The sequence below is a fragment of the Colletotrichum lupini genome, chromosome 3 (assembly GCF_023278565.1).
Source record: "Colletotrichum lupini chromosome 3, complete sequence".
Lineage (NCBI taxonomy): Eukaryota > Fungi > Ascomycota > Sordariomycetes > Glomerellales > Glomerellaceae > Colletotrichum > Colletotrichum lupini.
In genome coordinates this window covers 4,925,557-4,940,191 of record NC_064676.1, presented here as the reverse complement: position 1 = coordinate 4,940,191, position 14,635 = coordinate 4,925,557, and the positions used below count along the sequence as shown (strand labels likewise).

The following is a 14,635-nucleotide window of genomic DNA, read 5'->3' as shown; positions in this document are numbered from 1 at the left end:
GACCATTCAGCCGTCGACAGCTTCCAACGACGTCAAGCCCCGGGGGCAAGCCAATGCACCGTGCCCGTACACACCACACCGAGGTAACCTGGGCGTTACGTCAAAGGGTCAGTCCACCGCTGTCTACCTACCTTGGGCACCTCAAGGTAAGGTAGGGAGCCTAGGCACAGCTCAAGGTACCCAAAGATAAAGATACCAGGAAAAGAAAAGATATTCACTGCCCGCCTTCTGTATAAGAAATTCAACCTCGAACTAGCGGCACTGGCCTAACTTAGTGATCGCGAAGTGACAGAATCTCTCGCTCCTCCCCGTTGCATCAGCATCCCAATAAACGACCCCATCACGCAACAAACAACAGACTGGAGACTTTCCTCCGACTCCTCGTCCCGTCCTGCTTACGGAAATTCCTATCCACAAATACTTCCATATATCTACAGATAGACCTCGGTGTGTAACCTACGGGCCAACCCCATACCTCTGCGGCGGGACCGATCCGAACTCACCACCGTTGGCCGAAAGCTAAAAGTTGCATCGGTGACAAGCCCCGTTGTCCAACGACCTAGCTTACTCTCGGATTACCCTACTCAACCTCCTTACCGGCCACTTTCTACTCGCCTTGCCTAATCAACACGACACCAAATCGAACAGCCCAAGCCATCCAGCCCATCTCCCTTTTTTCTTCTTTTTTGCTTACAAGCTGCCGCCCTTAATAAAACCACTGTCGTTTTCGTTCAGCACATACCCTTAGCTGGAAGGGAGAGAGAGGAACAGAGAGAGCGAGCACCACATTGCCCTCCGTTGCTCCCCCGCCGCCTCGACTACTCTTACATAGCGCACGTCTACTCGATGATAAGCCCTTGTCCGGCCACCGCAACCGACCTGTTCCCATATATGCCACGCTATCTTCTCCACGCCCACCCTTGAAAACCGGACCTAGCCACCCCACCACGTCCGACCACCCACTGCCGGTCTCGACATCATATGCTGGCTTGACCCGGACATCAAGACAGAGAGAGAGAAAGAGAGATGGCTTACCAGAGTCCTCCAGAAACACCATCCTCCTCCGGCGCCCACACGCCAACCCACTCTTCCTCTACAGCACCGTCATTATCGAATTCTGTCATCACAACAATGTGGTCCGGTCTGATACGCCGCTTCTCCTCCGACCTTCCAGAGTCCTACGGTCACAACGGGCACCCGCACGAGCCTTCACACCTCTCCCACGCGCAAACCGAGCCCGCCGGCGGCGGTGGAGGGGGCTTCCAGGATGGCATCAATGGTGTTTTTTTCCCTAGTCACCAACCCATTCGAACTGCGAGCCCGTTCCGTCCACCGCCTCTCGATCCCATTGTTCTGCACGGCTATAAGGAGAGCACTTCGCAGAGTGCCAGGCTCCTGAGTCACGGCGTGGCCGAGGAGATCCGGATCATGCTCCCAGAAAGGCTTAGGATCAAGGAGGATTGGAGGTTGATATACAGCTTGGAGCAGGACGGTGCTAGCTTGGCAACGCTATATCAAAAGGCAGCTGAATTCCAAGGCCGGCGAGTCGGTTTTGTTCTAGTCGTGAGGGACGACCTAGGCGGCGTAAGTGGAAACCTTTTTTTTGGCTGCTCTTCTCGTTGCCCGACATGTCACCGTAGTCGAAGGCCTCAATATTGCAATAAGCTAATCCTCTGCTCCTCCACGACCAGACTTTCGGCGCCTACCTCTCCGAATATCCACACCCCGCGTCCAAGTACTTTGGCAACGGCGAATGCTTCCTCTGGCGCGCCTCAACCCTCACGCCCCTCCCGCCGCCGCCCTCCGCCGATACGACGAACCTGACGCGCATCACCACGGTCGCCAGCCCGACACGCTCAACCTTTGGCGACCGCAACAACGCACCGTCGCCGGCGCCGAGCGAGTCAATCCGCTTCAAGGCGTTCCCGTACTCAGGCATTAACGACTACTATATCAACTGCGAGACGGGCTTCCTCAGCGTCGGCGCCGGCGACGGTCACTACGGCCTGTGGCTCGACGACAGCCTCGACCGCGGGCACAGCGGGCGCAGCCACACCTTTGGCAACGAGCCTCTGAGCGACGAGGGCGAAAAGTTTGGCGTGTTGGGCGTGGAGCTTTGGGTGCTTGGCGCCTGAAAGATGGACCTGGGTGATTACCAGAGACTAGAATCAGAAAGGAAACCTCAAGTTGGCGGAGATGAGGCCTGGCATGACGACCGAGAGGGTTGCCGGAACAACAGTACGCTCATGTACGCAGCACGGACACGGAGCACGCTCAGCAACCGCGGACTCTTGTGTTTCTCTGTGGAAGGGGAAAAGGATATGGAAATATATCACACGCAAAAAAGACAAATACCCCGCACAGATATACGACTGGGACTGGGGATTGGAACTAGGCGTTGGAGCAATCGGGGCGTACAGGCGACGGGTTATTTGCAAAAAGAAACGGCCGACAGAGGTTTATGCGGCACTCACTCCAATGGCAACACTGATGCCGCGAAAAGCTGCTTTTTCTGAGGACTGGATCGAGCCGATTAGGGGCGCGACCGGAATCGTGAGTTCTATCGCTCCTTCCTCTCCTTCGGGAGGGGCTCCTTGGAGAGTCTGGGAACCTTGCGATCGATATTGGCTTGACAAGTCAACTCTCGCTTCGAGGGACACAATAGTGAGAGCGCTGACTGGACGGAGTGAGCTGGACTGGATTGTACGGGCAAACGAGGATTCAAGACATTTTTAATTTTAACAATACCCCTTCATCAAATCAAAGAATCAAATGTCTCTTTACACGTTCCGCCCCGAAGAATATTGATTGTAACATCTCAGCTATTATTCTGACCCCGAAGCTCATCTTTCTTTGGAGCAGAATCTATCGAATCCTCCAATTAGCTGAAGTATAGAGTCTCCTGAAACTTGATACGTTGTTCGTTCTCTCTCTCTCTCTCTCTCTCTCTCTCTCTCTCTCTCTCTCTCTCTCTCTCTCTCTCTGTGTGTGTGTGTGTGTGTGTGTCGAGAGATTCCACGCATTGCCATTTCACATTTCTATATACGCACCTACACCTACGTTCCAGCTGATCATGAAAACCCACAACAACCCGGAAAATGGCAATCATCACATCATCATTGAAAGCAATTGGGCCCTCCCTGACGTATCGACAAAAGGAATACGGAAATGACTTCGCCAGTATACGAGTTACTTGAGAATTCCTTGACCAAGAATCCCTGACTCGTCCATCATCCAGGGCTCCCCTTCTCAATACTTGAGCCGACGACGATTTTGTATCACCCAACTCTATTCATCTCTGCTTATTGAAACGCTTAGCACAGGTCGGGCTTTTCTACCTACAATTCACGTTTATCACATAAATGAAGGTATAACAATTGCATAACTTGCTGTGGGGTTTCAATGTTGTCATTTCATTACAAGCTTGTATCAGTGACGCTGTCGACGATGAGCGGCTGGAGATCTCTTCACGGACGGGCTCATGAAAAGTCAAGTGGCCAAGTAAGGAACGGAAAAGAAGAGGAAATTAGACGAGAAAAGTATTTGCCTATCCATCATTCACTCGACTGATTCTAGTCGAAACTGACTCGCCTCACATGTTCCTTTGTATCCCCCAATCACCACGGGCTGCACGGCCTTGGCTCTCCTATCCGCCCCGTATGGTTTGTCTATAATCGTTTCCCCTACCCTCAGGCTCAGCAGCCACGCTGTGATTTTTCTCATTGTCGTCGTCCCGCAGGATCATGTCTCTCTGGCCCACATCATGCACCTGCTGTGGATCGCGTTTTCCTCTCTCGCTTGCTTCTGTTCTTGCTTGAAAATCCTGTGTCATTGCTCACCGCATGATCTCCTGGTAAATCAACTGCTTCAGTTGCTCCTTGCTCAGGTTGTCCTTGTGCTTGTCGAAGTCGAAGAACTCCTCGGGAATGGGAGGCGCAGTAGGCTCGTCATCTGGGTCGTGGTACGGTTCGAGGTAAGGGTGCTTAAGTGCGTCCTCTACGGTGATGCGCTTGACAGGGTTGAAAGCGAGGAGCTTCTCGAGGAGGTCGAGAGCCAGGTCGGACGTCTTGGGGAACAGGGTGCGGAAAGGAACCTTCTTCTTGAAGGGAAGCGAGCGAATGTACTCTCTCGCACGGCGGGACTTGATGCCATAGTAGTCCTCCATCGTCGGGGTACCAAGAACGTCCAAAATCAGAGTGAGCTGATGGTGGTCTATCATATACGTGATCAGCTTTGCATCTTTGATAGGGCGGGATGATAATTCAACTTACAGTCCTTGCCCGGGAACAGAGGCTTGCCGCTCAGCATCTCGGCCAGAATACAGCCAACAGACCACACGTCAATGGCCTTGGTGTACTCCTTGAACGTCAACATGATCTCTGGAGCACGGTACCAACGGGTCGCCACGTATTCCGTCATGAAACCCGAATTGTCCTCCTGGGATGCAGCGGAACGCGCCAGACCAAAGTCACAGACTTTCAGATCGCAGTTGGCGTTCAGAAGCAAGTTGGAGGGCTTCAAGTCACGGTGAAGGACATTGGCTGAGTGCATAGCCTTGAGAGCGCGAAGGGTTTGGTAGATGAAGTATTGGCAGTGGTCGTCGGATAGGTCTTGGGTTCGAATAACACGGTGCATGTCCGTCTCCATAAGCTCCTGCAAAGAAAATCATGTCAGTAAATGGCCTGTTTCCATAGGTGTGGCACACGAGGACGTCTTGCTCACCTGGATGAGGTAAACCTCGTTGAATGTCTCATAGCTGCGGGGTTTCTGGATGTCGAGGATGGAGATGATGTTCTCATGGTTGAAGTATCTGAGAAGCTTCATCTCACGCAGAGTTCTCAGACAGAACATGGAGTGATCGAAGGGTGTGATCTTCTTAATGGCGACCTTCTGGCCGGAAGGCTTGTGTATCGCCGAGCTGTAGAGTAATCAATTAGCAACCCGGTCTTTCTCGAACTGTGATTGAGACGGAAGGTAACGCACCAGACAACTCCGTATGCACCCTCGCCGACGACATCCTGAATGTCATACTGCTCGCTGACGTTGAACGAGATCTTTCGGGAGCCCGAAGCGTTGGGGGGATTCGCGCGCGACATTGTGAGCGATGTGCGACGATGGTGTCGATGTGGAGAGGAAGTTGCCGGAGCAGTTGGCCGACGGAGTAATACCACACAGGCGGGTCCTCGCGAACGAGATGCAACCTTGGGCGGAGAAAAAAAAGGGGGGGGGGATGAGGGAGAGAATTAAGTCGTCCTAATAAGGCCGTCTTGTAGAACCACAATTGCTGGTTTGCGCGGTGGTTCAGGAAGGAGGCGAAAGGATTCCGGTATTTGGTTCTGCGGGGGTTATAATTATTGGCGGGCAGGCCGTTTGTGACTTGTCGAAAGGAAGGGTGGGATCGACCGACGGCGGCTGTCCAAAAAAAAAAAAAGATGGGCGTCGCAGACACACACACACAAAGCTTGAGGTCGCAAAAACCGGCCGTACTTTGTTCTTTGGTTGGATTGGAAGAAAGAACACGCAACCAAGTCGGTCCAGTCAATGAACAGACAACAGGCGGATCGGCTGTAGAGTATCTCGAGAGGGGGGAAGGATGGGACAGAGAGATGCGGACGGGAGGGTGGAAGGGGACGAGTGTCGTCGGAGGTTCGAAAGTGGGCGAGGGCCGTGTTTCTTGGGTCCGCTCGGGCCTTGGGTGCTGGGTGAGGTCCGCTTGTCACAGGCCGGGATCGTGTTTGGATTTCTTGCCAACGTCTCGGATGTCGGTCACTTTTTTCGTTCTTTTTTCTTCTTCTTTTTTTCTGTCGTCTAGTACCCCAAAGTGGTTGTTGCTTGACGGGTGTGTGTATTGTGTGGTGTTTGCTCGATAGCAAAGATGTGTTTGAGGAAGGTACGGTAGGTAGGCAGGTAATTTGTCGTTTGAGGATGGGTTGCAGTGTGATGGCTTGCAAGTGTCCGGACTTGAGAGAGGACTGCTTTAGGCGGGAACTACAGGCTGAGAACTGGTGTTAGCTGAATCGTGTTAGCTGGAAGGAGCTCCAACGGGTCAAGTGACAAAACAGGCAGGTATCCCGGAATGCACAAGGTTAAGCAAGGTGAAGAGGTGCTGGGGAGGGGGTCCTGAACCAGAATGGAACCAGCTGGGTCGTTGGTCGGGTACGGATAAAGGAGCGCTGGACCCAGGAACTGAACACAGGTACTAGCCAGGCTAGGTTTGCAGGACACAAAGCAGTGTTGATCAGCGCAGACGCAGAGCACCCAGAGAATAGAGGGAGCAACCACAAACAGGCAGACGTAGCGGGTGTCCGAACCTGTTCTCTTTGCCTTCTTCCGTGGCTTCTCGAAAAGCAATCGATCTTCCGGGACACTTTGGTGCGACAGCGTAGATGCAGCGCAGACAAGCTTCCAGAAGATGAGCGATAGCAAAGCGCGAAGCACAGAGGAAAAAGGGAGCCTCCGTGACTTGGAAGGTGAGGTGAGGGCAAGCGGGTTGCGGGTCGCGACGCAACGAAACGAGGCAAAAGGTAAGGGGAACGGGCGATGAACCGAGCACCCCCTGCGACTGCGACGGGACTTCAGACGAGATACGTCTAAGATGCGCAAACGAGGGACAAGACACCACGACGAAGGCGGGCCCGGAAGAGAACAACGCGGTCGAGCTTCACGAACTCCTGGACCGGGGCCGAGGGATATAGCTGCTGCCACTTGGGTGCGTCCTTCGCCTCTCTCTCTATCTGGCTCCGTGATTCTCGCTTGGAGTTGGCCTACCTAGATAGATGTGTCTGCCGGTATGATCTTCGGGGTGTGAGGGTGAAGGGGAAGCGAGGCGAACGAGACAGAAGGAGGGACGGCTAGGGAAAGTTGAATTGCGAGAGGGTAAGAAAGGCAGGGAACGGGCAATGAGGTCGCCGAGGATTACGGCGACGACGATCTCAGGGTGCCGGAGGGTTGACGGGGGATGGAATGCAAATACACAGGTCAAGACAGGAGGACAAAGACTCAAAGCAAAGTATACGTACCAGAGACTTGCGACGAAGCGAGAATATGCTAAGTGACTGTCGAGGAAGTATGGGGTTAGGTCAGGTCAGGTCGGTATGAGGTTGAGGTAAATTGACCCTCGATATTCTGGTGAATGAAGCCAGGGTGAAAGGAGGGGGCGGAGAGAGAGTGAGAGTGAGAGTGAGAGTGAGAGTGAAAGAAGGTGATGAGGCGGCTGTAAGGCTGGAGAAGGAGGAGGAGGAGGAGGAGAAGAAGGAAAAGTCGCAAACGTGCGATGGTCAAGCTAAGGGTAATAAGGTGAGGTGACGGGTGCAATGGCTACGCATTAGAGGTACTGTGGGCAGGTATCCGTAGGTAAAGGCAAGTTCAAAGGTAAGGTAAGGGTGAGAGTTGTGTGGACAAGGCCAGGTCAGATAATCTTACCCCGCTGCAGATTTGTCTTTGTAGAGATGTCACAGTGTCTTGTCTCTCGATGTGATGTGGTGGAGAGGCAGGCGGGCGTTTTAATGAGACCTTGGACGCTTATCCGTAGGGTAAGGTACTGGGTATCGCCTCCTTGTTTTTGTCTTGTCTTCCACCAACAGTACGGAGTAGAGGGAGACGGCAAAGTAGAGGCGTGATTTGTAGGTATTCCTGAGAGGTTGAGATACCTCAGAGAGCGAGACTGAGGGACCTGGGAATGGGATTGAGAAAGGCGGCGCAAGCGGAGGAGAGGGGGAGGGGGAGGGGGAGGGGGTCCAGAGGAGGGGGAGATAGCGGGACCTGGCCCTGGACTAGGTAGGTAGCTGGTGGTGTCGGTTGGTTTCTGAGGATAGCTAAGTACCCAAGGTAAGATACCTAGTTGCAGGCCTAACAATGGAAGAAAGACAAAGTATCCTGTCTTGAGAGCCAACCAATTTCAAAGCACTCCAGGGCCGAGAACGTTTGCAAGCCGGGCTAGACAACATGCCTTAGCTTATTCCCTCAGGTACGAATTGGTGCTTAAGCAGATATCATATGGCCACAACGTGTGGTTAGGTATCGCGAACCACAGCTTGGCAAATCTGATGGATTGCGCAATAAGTAACGGACGGGAACACCGCAGTACTTGGTAACACCTGCTCTCGAGTCTCTCACACTTGGTACACCACTTATTTCCCGGTAGGGAGCACTACCACACAGTAGGTGCCTTACTCTGTGATGGAATCTGTGGACGCCAGAAGGGAGGTGCGCAGCGGCAGTCAAGTTCAGAGACAGAAGCAAGGCAAGTACTTCGTACTGGACAAGGTGACGAGGTACCTGCTTATACCTGCATGTATGGATACCTGAGCTTGAGCCCACCAACGGACGCCGATCCAGGTCAAGATACCTTGACTTGGAAACGTGCTTGCTTCAGGAAACTCCCAAACCCCCCAGGCAAGGGCCACTTAGAAGTTAGACCCAGCCCATCCATTATCGTGCCCGTCGTTTGAACCAGGGCCCAAGCAATGGGAAACACGCGACGCCGTTTCTGCAACCTAGGGGAACCGCATCCTGCCCTGTTCCTACTCGAGTACTACGGATACACTACCCAGTAATCAATATTTGTACCTTACCGCATAACGTTGTATCCATGGATACGCAAGTATCCCTCATTACTCTTCCTGGTTCCGCTCTGTGTAGGTAATCCTGATTCTTACGGAGTAGTCCTTGACAACCTTTTACCACCTTAACCTTTGCCTCCATCAAGCATGCCAAACTACAAACACAATTGACGTCAGTGGACCTGTTCTAGCCGAATAACACAATGAATCAAGACGGCTGACTGATGGATGAATGATCTACCTCACGTACTCAAGGAACCCCAACCTGTTTCCATGTGCGACGGGAGAGGGAGCTCTAAAGACTCGCTATCAGGGCTATCCCAGCTTCACCGCCGAGCCAATTGCTGAGCAGACAAAAGAAAGAGAATAGCCAACATGGTACGTGACTGAGCCCGGGCACCAGATTCAAAATGGGCCATCACAATGAGAAGAGGGACAACCCTCGATCGATACGAAAAACATGAGACCGACGTCAATGTTTGACCAACAGGCACAGCCTACGCCACACCCATCCAAGTATCCATAGTCGCCCTTCCGCGTCTACACAACCGCGAGCGAAGGGGAGAACCAGACTGACTACCTATCCGCACCTTAGACTTTCTCAACGACTACTAGGCCGCGTCCGTTCAGGAACTAATTAATCTCTGATTCAGATAAAGTCTAGGCAAGCTCCGCCCCTCCCGCCGACCCGTCAGCCCGAGAGCAATCAAAAACAATCCGAACTTGAACCTTCCATCACCGTAGCATCGAGCCAAAGGTCTCACGATGACCACAGAAGTGCCCCCTTGTGGATCCGTCCCAGTCTTTAGGAACCAGAATCAGTCAAAGTCCAGAACAAATCGAAGCATCAGATAGACGATGCCGTCACCCAGTCTCAAGTCAATGGAAGCAAACCGACTCGCCCTTTGAAAGCTTCGACAGCGGCTACGCATCAATGCTTCTTCCCTGCCAGCTTTCAGCCCACGTCGTCGCGGCCTTGAACGGTAATACTTTCCTCTGGTCTAGACTCCGGATCCTCTCCAGTCTCTCCATTCTTCTTCCCTGCCTCCCTGGGTGGGAACAGACGATCCACAACACGGCTGACGAGCTCAAGATCGGGATGGTGAACCATGCTGTTTGAGGTTTTTCTCCTAGCTTGATGAGATCTTCCAAGTTCTGGAAAGCCAATGTATCTTCTGCTCGTGGCGGTACCAGCTAAGCAACATACGGGGAAAGGGGACTTGGGACGGCGCTAGCGGAACGAGCTTGATACATGCATATCCCCGGTATTCCACCCTTCTTGCTAGGGGCACAGGTTCCTTTTCGATGGGCCAGGGGGAACTCCTGCTCACACTATAGAGGGTCACTATCCATAAGATACGAGTACCCACGGAGGGTTCGCATAGCTAATAAGGTACTTCGCCGAGCTGCCGGAGCGTCAGTCAAAAGGCCTGCCGCATTGTTCCTCACCTCGCTCTTTGCACCACCACCACCACCACCACCACCACCACCTCTTCCAACAAAAGTTCAACATTCAACAAAGCCAGCTGGGCACAATCCAACTCGTTCAAGTGACAGGCGTGCTAATTATATCAGTAACTAATGTGATGGGAGAAATGCCAAAATCGACTTCTGGACAGTCAATTGGCCAGCACGTCTGCAAGCCATGGCACACGTACAGCCGGCGCCTAGCACCGCCGGCCATTGGCTCCCGAGCCGGCCCCCTCTGTACCCTCGGCGCGTGTGTTTCACCTCTTACTGGTGCCAGTTTCACACAAGCCCACCCAATCAATCAGCCCGTAGCTGAGGTGCCAGATTTCACCTTTTCCCTGCTGCCCCTCATCCTAATTCCCATACCCGCCGCCGAAGGAGAGTACAGGACGGTTGGGGCGGTTGCGATACAAGCAGCCTGGCCTAGACTATCCCCCCATTTCTCGGTTTGGGCGGGTACTGCTCAGTCTCTTCTCTCTCTCAGGCACTCTGTAAGTGTAGCATAGATGGTCATATGGGACTTACGGCGGCTGTCATCACCCCATTCGTGTGGTAGAACCGCTGGGCATCCCAACTGACTGCGCCTACCTACACCTAGCACCAACAACCAAGTATGACACAAACCAACCCCACAAGCCTCTCGACGTCCCGAGACAAGCTCATTTCCCCAAAGACCAAAGGTTCCGAGAGACTAGTCAACTCTCCTACGAGCTACCGCTCTACACACAAGGCTCCCCATCAACATCTCTCAATCACGAGTCACGAGTCACTGGCGTCGTCTATTACCGGAACCACATACCGGAGCTATCCACATTTGTACTCGTCCATCGTCTGCCCGATCACATGCAGATGTCCAGGTTGTGGCGTGTAAAACTCATTCGGCCAATATTCTTTTGCGTATTGATCTCTAGTTTTGATAGAGACAATGGTCTAAATAAACCTAGTTACCACATGCTACCACCTTTCCACTTGCAATTGTCCCCTTAGTACCGCTTCTCCAATCATGTAACAACCTACGTCGTCTTGTTAGCAATACCATCCTGACAGCAAACTGCCACTTTACGGTGGGTTAAGTGAGGGGTGGGGAAAGAGCAGAAACTTACCTTTTCTCTAAGAATACCAAGCCACTGTGCCGCGCTCATGCCCTGGTCCGCTCTGTCCTCCACGAGTAGTGTCTGCGCCCACAACTTAAGGCTCGGCTCTCCGTCTTCTCGGACAATGTAGAGATGGGGCAAGATGATGCTGCCGACTCCCTTGGACTTGTGGTCCCGGCTCTTGTGAACGACTGCCCGTACCCGCTCGTTGAAATCGTTATCCAGCTCCGGAAGAGCACCCTTGCCCACCCGCAGCTGGGTCCTGTCCTCAACCCCGAACACGTCGGCCAACAGCTGCGGCACGGCATCCCGGCCAGCCCAGAGGAACTGCGTTTGGCCGTCGTCGATGAGGTACAGACCGTACGGAGCAAATCTTTCTGACGAGAGATTCGCCGGCGGCGGGAGCACAATTTGGCTCGTCTCCGAGTCAGGCACACCTGCGTTGTCGGGCATGTCGTGCAACGAGTAGAGACGGGGGTAGATGTATTGCATGAGGAGAGGGACGGGAAGCGTCGAAAGCAGACAGAGGGCTGCCGATCGCAAGTCTGACGGGATTTGAGCCGACTTGCGGAGGCCGACATTCTTCATGAGACCCAAGAAGAGGATGGGGAGGCCGCGCAGGTTAGAAGGGAACTGTAGCCCGCCGCCCATGCTGCCGCCGGCGAGCTCCTTTCTGAAGGTTTGCAAGAGCTCAATCAACTTGTTCTGGAGAGAGTCGCGAGCAGCTTCCAAACCGCCGCTCAAGGCACGCTCGACTGCCTTGTGACTGAAGTAGGTGGTAATTGCCTGCTGATCAGCCGAAGCATAGATATCGGCGAGGTTTGTGGTCGTCGGGAGAGCCAACGTCATGACGCGGATGCGACGCTCTCCATTGCAGGTTGTGTGGAGAACGGCAGTCTGCAAGCACACCACGTTCTTCGTGAGGTTCTCGTCAATGGCAACCTCAACGACGTAGCATTGATCGCGAGGGAAGGCGGGGAAGGCGCAAAGATCAGAGCTTCTGTTGAAGAAGTTACCATAGAAGGCGTTCATACGCAGGCCAGTGGTGGCACGAACACGGAGCACTGCTTCCAGTCCGATCTCTGATGACAAGTAGTCACTGAACTCGGAGGCAAACTTGATGGCGTCTTCCGGACGGCCGGCGTTCCAGCCCGGATAAAACCAAGTCTGTCCACCAGTGTACCTGGGCAAGTTGCTCAGAGAGGCAACATCCTGGTATTGCGAGGAGAACAGGAACATGTCGATGGAGACCTGGTTCTTTGAGCATTCTACAGCAAAGCTCTTGTAGAAACTGTTGGCAGTTTGAAGCAGACTGCTTTCCTTGCTTGTACCCAGCAACTTCTTGTCTTCGCGCATGTCCAGCTTACCAACGCCAACATTGGGCAGCGAAGCACTGAGCACCACGATCTTTCCGCCGAGAGCCGAAATCAGCTTGTGGCCAGCTCGAAGGGCCGAGCCCATGGCAGATCCGTTGTTCTGGTTGCTCTGGTACATTTCGGGCAGCTTGGTCAGGAAGCTCTCAATGCTCTGGCGGCTTTCCGTCAAGGGCACCAAAAGGTCCTGAGGCACCGGCAGGAATGGCTCGTCCAAGTCGCTGACGACTAACATGCTGGTCTCCGTATTCTCTTCCCCGTCCTTGGGGACTGAGAAGTAGTGCAGGCTGGAGTCTACGGCAATGAAACCCAGGCGAGTTCGGCGATCGGCATTAGGTATTCTGTCGAGGCTATCCAGGATGGTTCGGGCACTGGTTGCGAGGAGGCCGGTTGAAACAGCAGCATAGCTCACGTCGAAGAGGAATAGGTAAACCAGCGGCTGAGGCGGGCGCACCATGTACTCCTGAGGCGCGACAAACTCGACAACGGAATAGTTGAGCTCGTAGCGTCCCCAGCGATCAGTGCTCCGTTGCGAAGCAGCATCCCAGTCGAAAGCTTGAGGAACATCGTTCGTCAGGTTGCACATATTACAACGCCAACGGTGTCCATGGTCCAGGAAGGTAACAAAAGGGTTGATGTATGTTCTGCAGCGTCGGCAACGCGCGATGACCTGGTCCTGCACCACGGGAATTGGGTCCTCACTATCGTGGAGAGCTCCATAAGGCTGGATAACGAGCGCAAAAGGTAACCTCGACTTCTTCAGAAGGGAGTGTGTTGTCGGGACGGCGTTGAGGGTGGAGCGCACGTATTTAGGACCGCAGTTCGCATCTGGGGAGGGAGTTACGCTAGTCTAGAGGTCTAGTTGTCAGAATAGAGCTCCAGGACTACAAGCATGAGTGGTGACGTACGTTGGGAGGAAGAATAATGGGAGGAGGGGGCAAGTCTAGCTCGGACACGTTGAACGGCTGATTCATCAAGTCGGTAGGGTAGAGCTGGTTCAGAGCCACGGGACGAGCAGCCTGGCCAGGAGGAGGTTGCTGCTGGGCTTGTTGGCCGCCGAGGTTCATACCGGCCATCTGCTGGTTGAGGCCGCCGACGCCGGGAGCAGCAGGGGCAAGGCCGGACGCAGGATATCCGGCATCGGGGGCCGCATACGCGCCGTAGCCTCCGGGTTGAGCAGCAGGAGGCTGGGGCATGCCGTACTGCTGGGGTTGAGGCGAGCCATAGGCGGCGGCAGCAGGCTGAGCATCCTGTGCGGGATAGCCACCATAAGCCGCGGCCTGGGGCTGGGGCATGCCATATTGTTGTCCTTGAGCAGGTGCGCCGGCCGTGTTGGAGTTGGCGCCAGCTCCGAACTCATAAGCTTGGGTGGCATAGCCTCTCTTCTTCTTCTTGCCTTGGTCGGCTATAGCTGGCTGGGCAGCTTGAGCTCCCTGTGCATCGTAGCCGTCCTGAGGCTGGTCGGAGTAAGGTTGTTGCTGCGGGGGATATTGGCCGTAGCCGTCGTTCGGCGCCGACATGTTGGGCGGTCGGGGCAAGGACGAGGTTGCGCTCGATAGTCTTTGGGTGGGCTAGGATCCAAGCTGTGGCTTTGCGATGGATGGGAAAGATTGATGTTGGGAATGCGATCTGGTCGAGTGTGGCCAATGCCGGCTTTTTGGATGTACGCAACAGGTGGCGTGGCGTTAGGTAGCGAGGGGTTCAAGGACAGCAAATGTTGGTCAATGGAAATGTGTCCACATGAACTAGATGACGAAGGGTGTTGGAGATACGTCAAGGCGAGGCTACCTTGAGCTAGATACCCGAGCCGCGCTGCGATTGAGAAAGGGAGGGCAAAGTTACAGTAAACAGCCTCGGGCAGAGTCGAATGGACAGGTGGTTCAACCCACTGAATCCAGCTCCAAGTCGACTAGGTATGCACCACTATCGCAAGCAAGGGCTTAACTGGCAGGCTTAGCTGGAGTGTGTGAGTGTCCCATCATGGCAGCGGTCAAGGACATGTGGCGGGGAGCTTCAGTGCACAGGCCAAGTGAGGCTGAGGCAGACGGAGCGCGGAATAATGGTCAGCCCGGAGATGGCCCCGCGCCGGACCCCGTTCGGCAGATTCCCGGCAAAGGCCACACTTACACAGTCAGGT

General features: G+C 54.0%; 4 protein-coding genes across 4 annotated transcripts; 1 reads left to right on the top strand and 3 right to left on the bottom strand.

The window, feature by feature from the left end:
• Nucleotides 1–1,131: 1,131 nt before the first annotated feature.
• On the top strand, nucleotides 1,132–2,135 carry CLUP02_06224 (uncharacterized protein; the record flags this gene model as incomplete). Its single annotated transcript, XM_049285224.1, has 2 exons — nucleotides 1,132–1,584; nucleotides 1,692–2,135. The coding sequence occupies 2 exons, from the start codon at nucleotides 1,132–1,134 to the stop codon at nucleotides 2,133–2,135; spliced, it is 897 nt and encodes a 298-aa protein (XP_049142367.1).
• Nucleotides 2,136–3,835: 1,700 nt separating this feature from the next.
• Nucleotides 3,836–5,096, bottom strand: CLUP02_06223 (mitogen-activated protein kinase; the record flags this gene model as incomplete). The annotated part of the gene is made up of 4 exons (XM_049285223.1): nucleotides 3,836–4,212; nucleotides 4,272–4,653; nucleotides 4,723–4,918; nucleotides 4,984–5,096. 4 exons carry the CDS (start codon nucleotides 5,094–5,096, stop codon nucleotides 3,836–3,838), a joined length of 1,068 nt encoding a protein of 355 aa, XP_049142366.1.
• A 255-nt stretch (nucleotides 5,097–5,351) lies between these two features.
• Nucleotides 5,352–6,008, bottom strand: CLUP02_06222 (uncharacterized protein; the record flags this gene model as incomplete). Its single annotated transcript, XM_049285222.1, has 1 exon — nucleotides 5,352–6,008. A coding segment is annotated over one exon (657 nt), but the record flags the coding sequence as incomplete, so codon positions are not given.
• Nucleotides 6,009–11,044: 5,036 nt separating this feature from the next.
• On the bottom strand, nucleotides 11,045–14,018 carry CLUP02_06221 (Sec23/Sec24 trunk domain-containing protein; the record flags this gene model as incomplete). Its single annotated transcript, XM_049285221.1, has 3 exons — nucleotides 11,045–11,071; nucleotides 11,135–13,348; nucleotides 13,407–14,018. The coding sequence occupies 3 exons, from the start codon at nucleotides 14,016–14,018 to the stop codon at nucleotides 11,045–11,047; spliced, it is 2,853 nt and encodes a 950-aa protein (XP_049142364.1).
• Nucleotides 14,019–14,635: the final 617 nt, after the last annotated feature.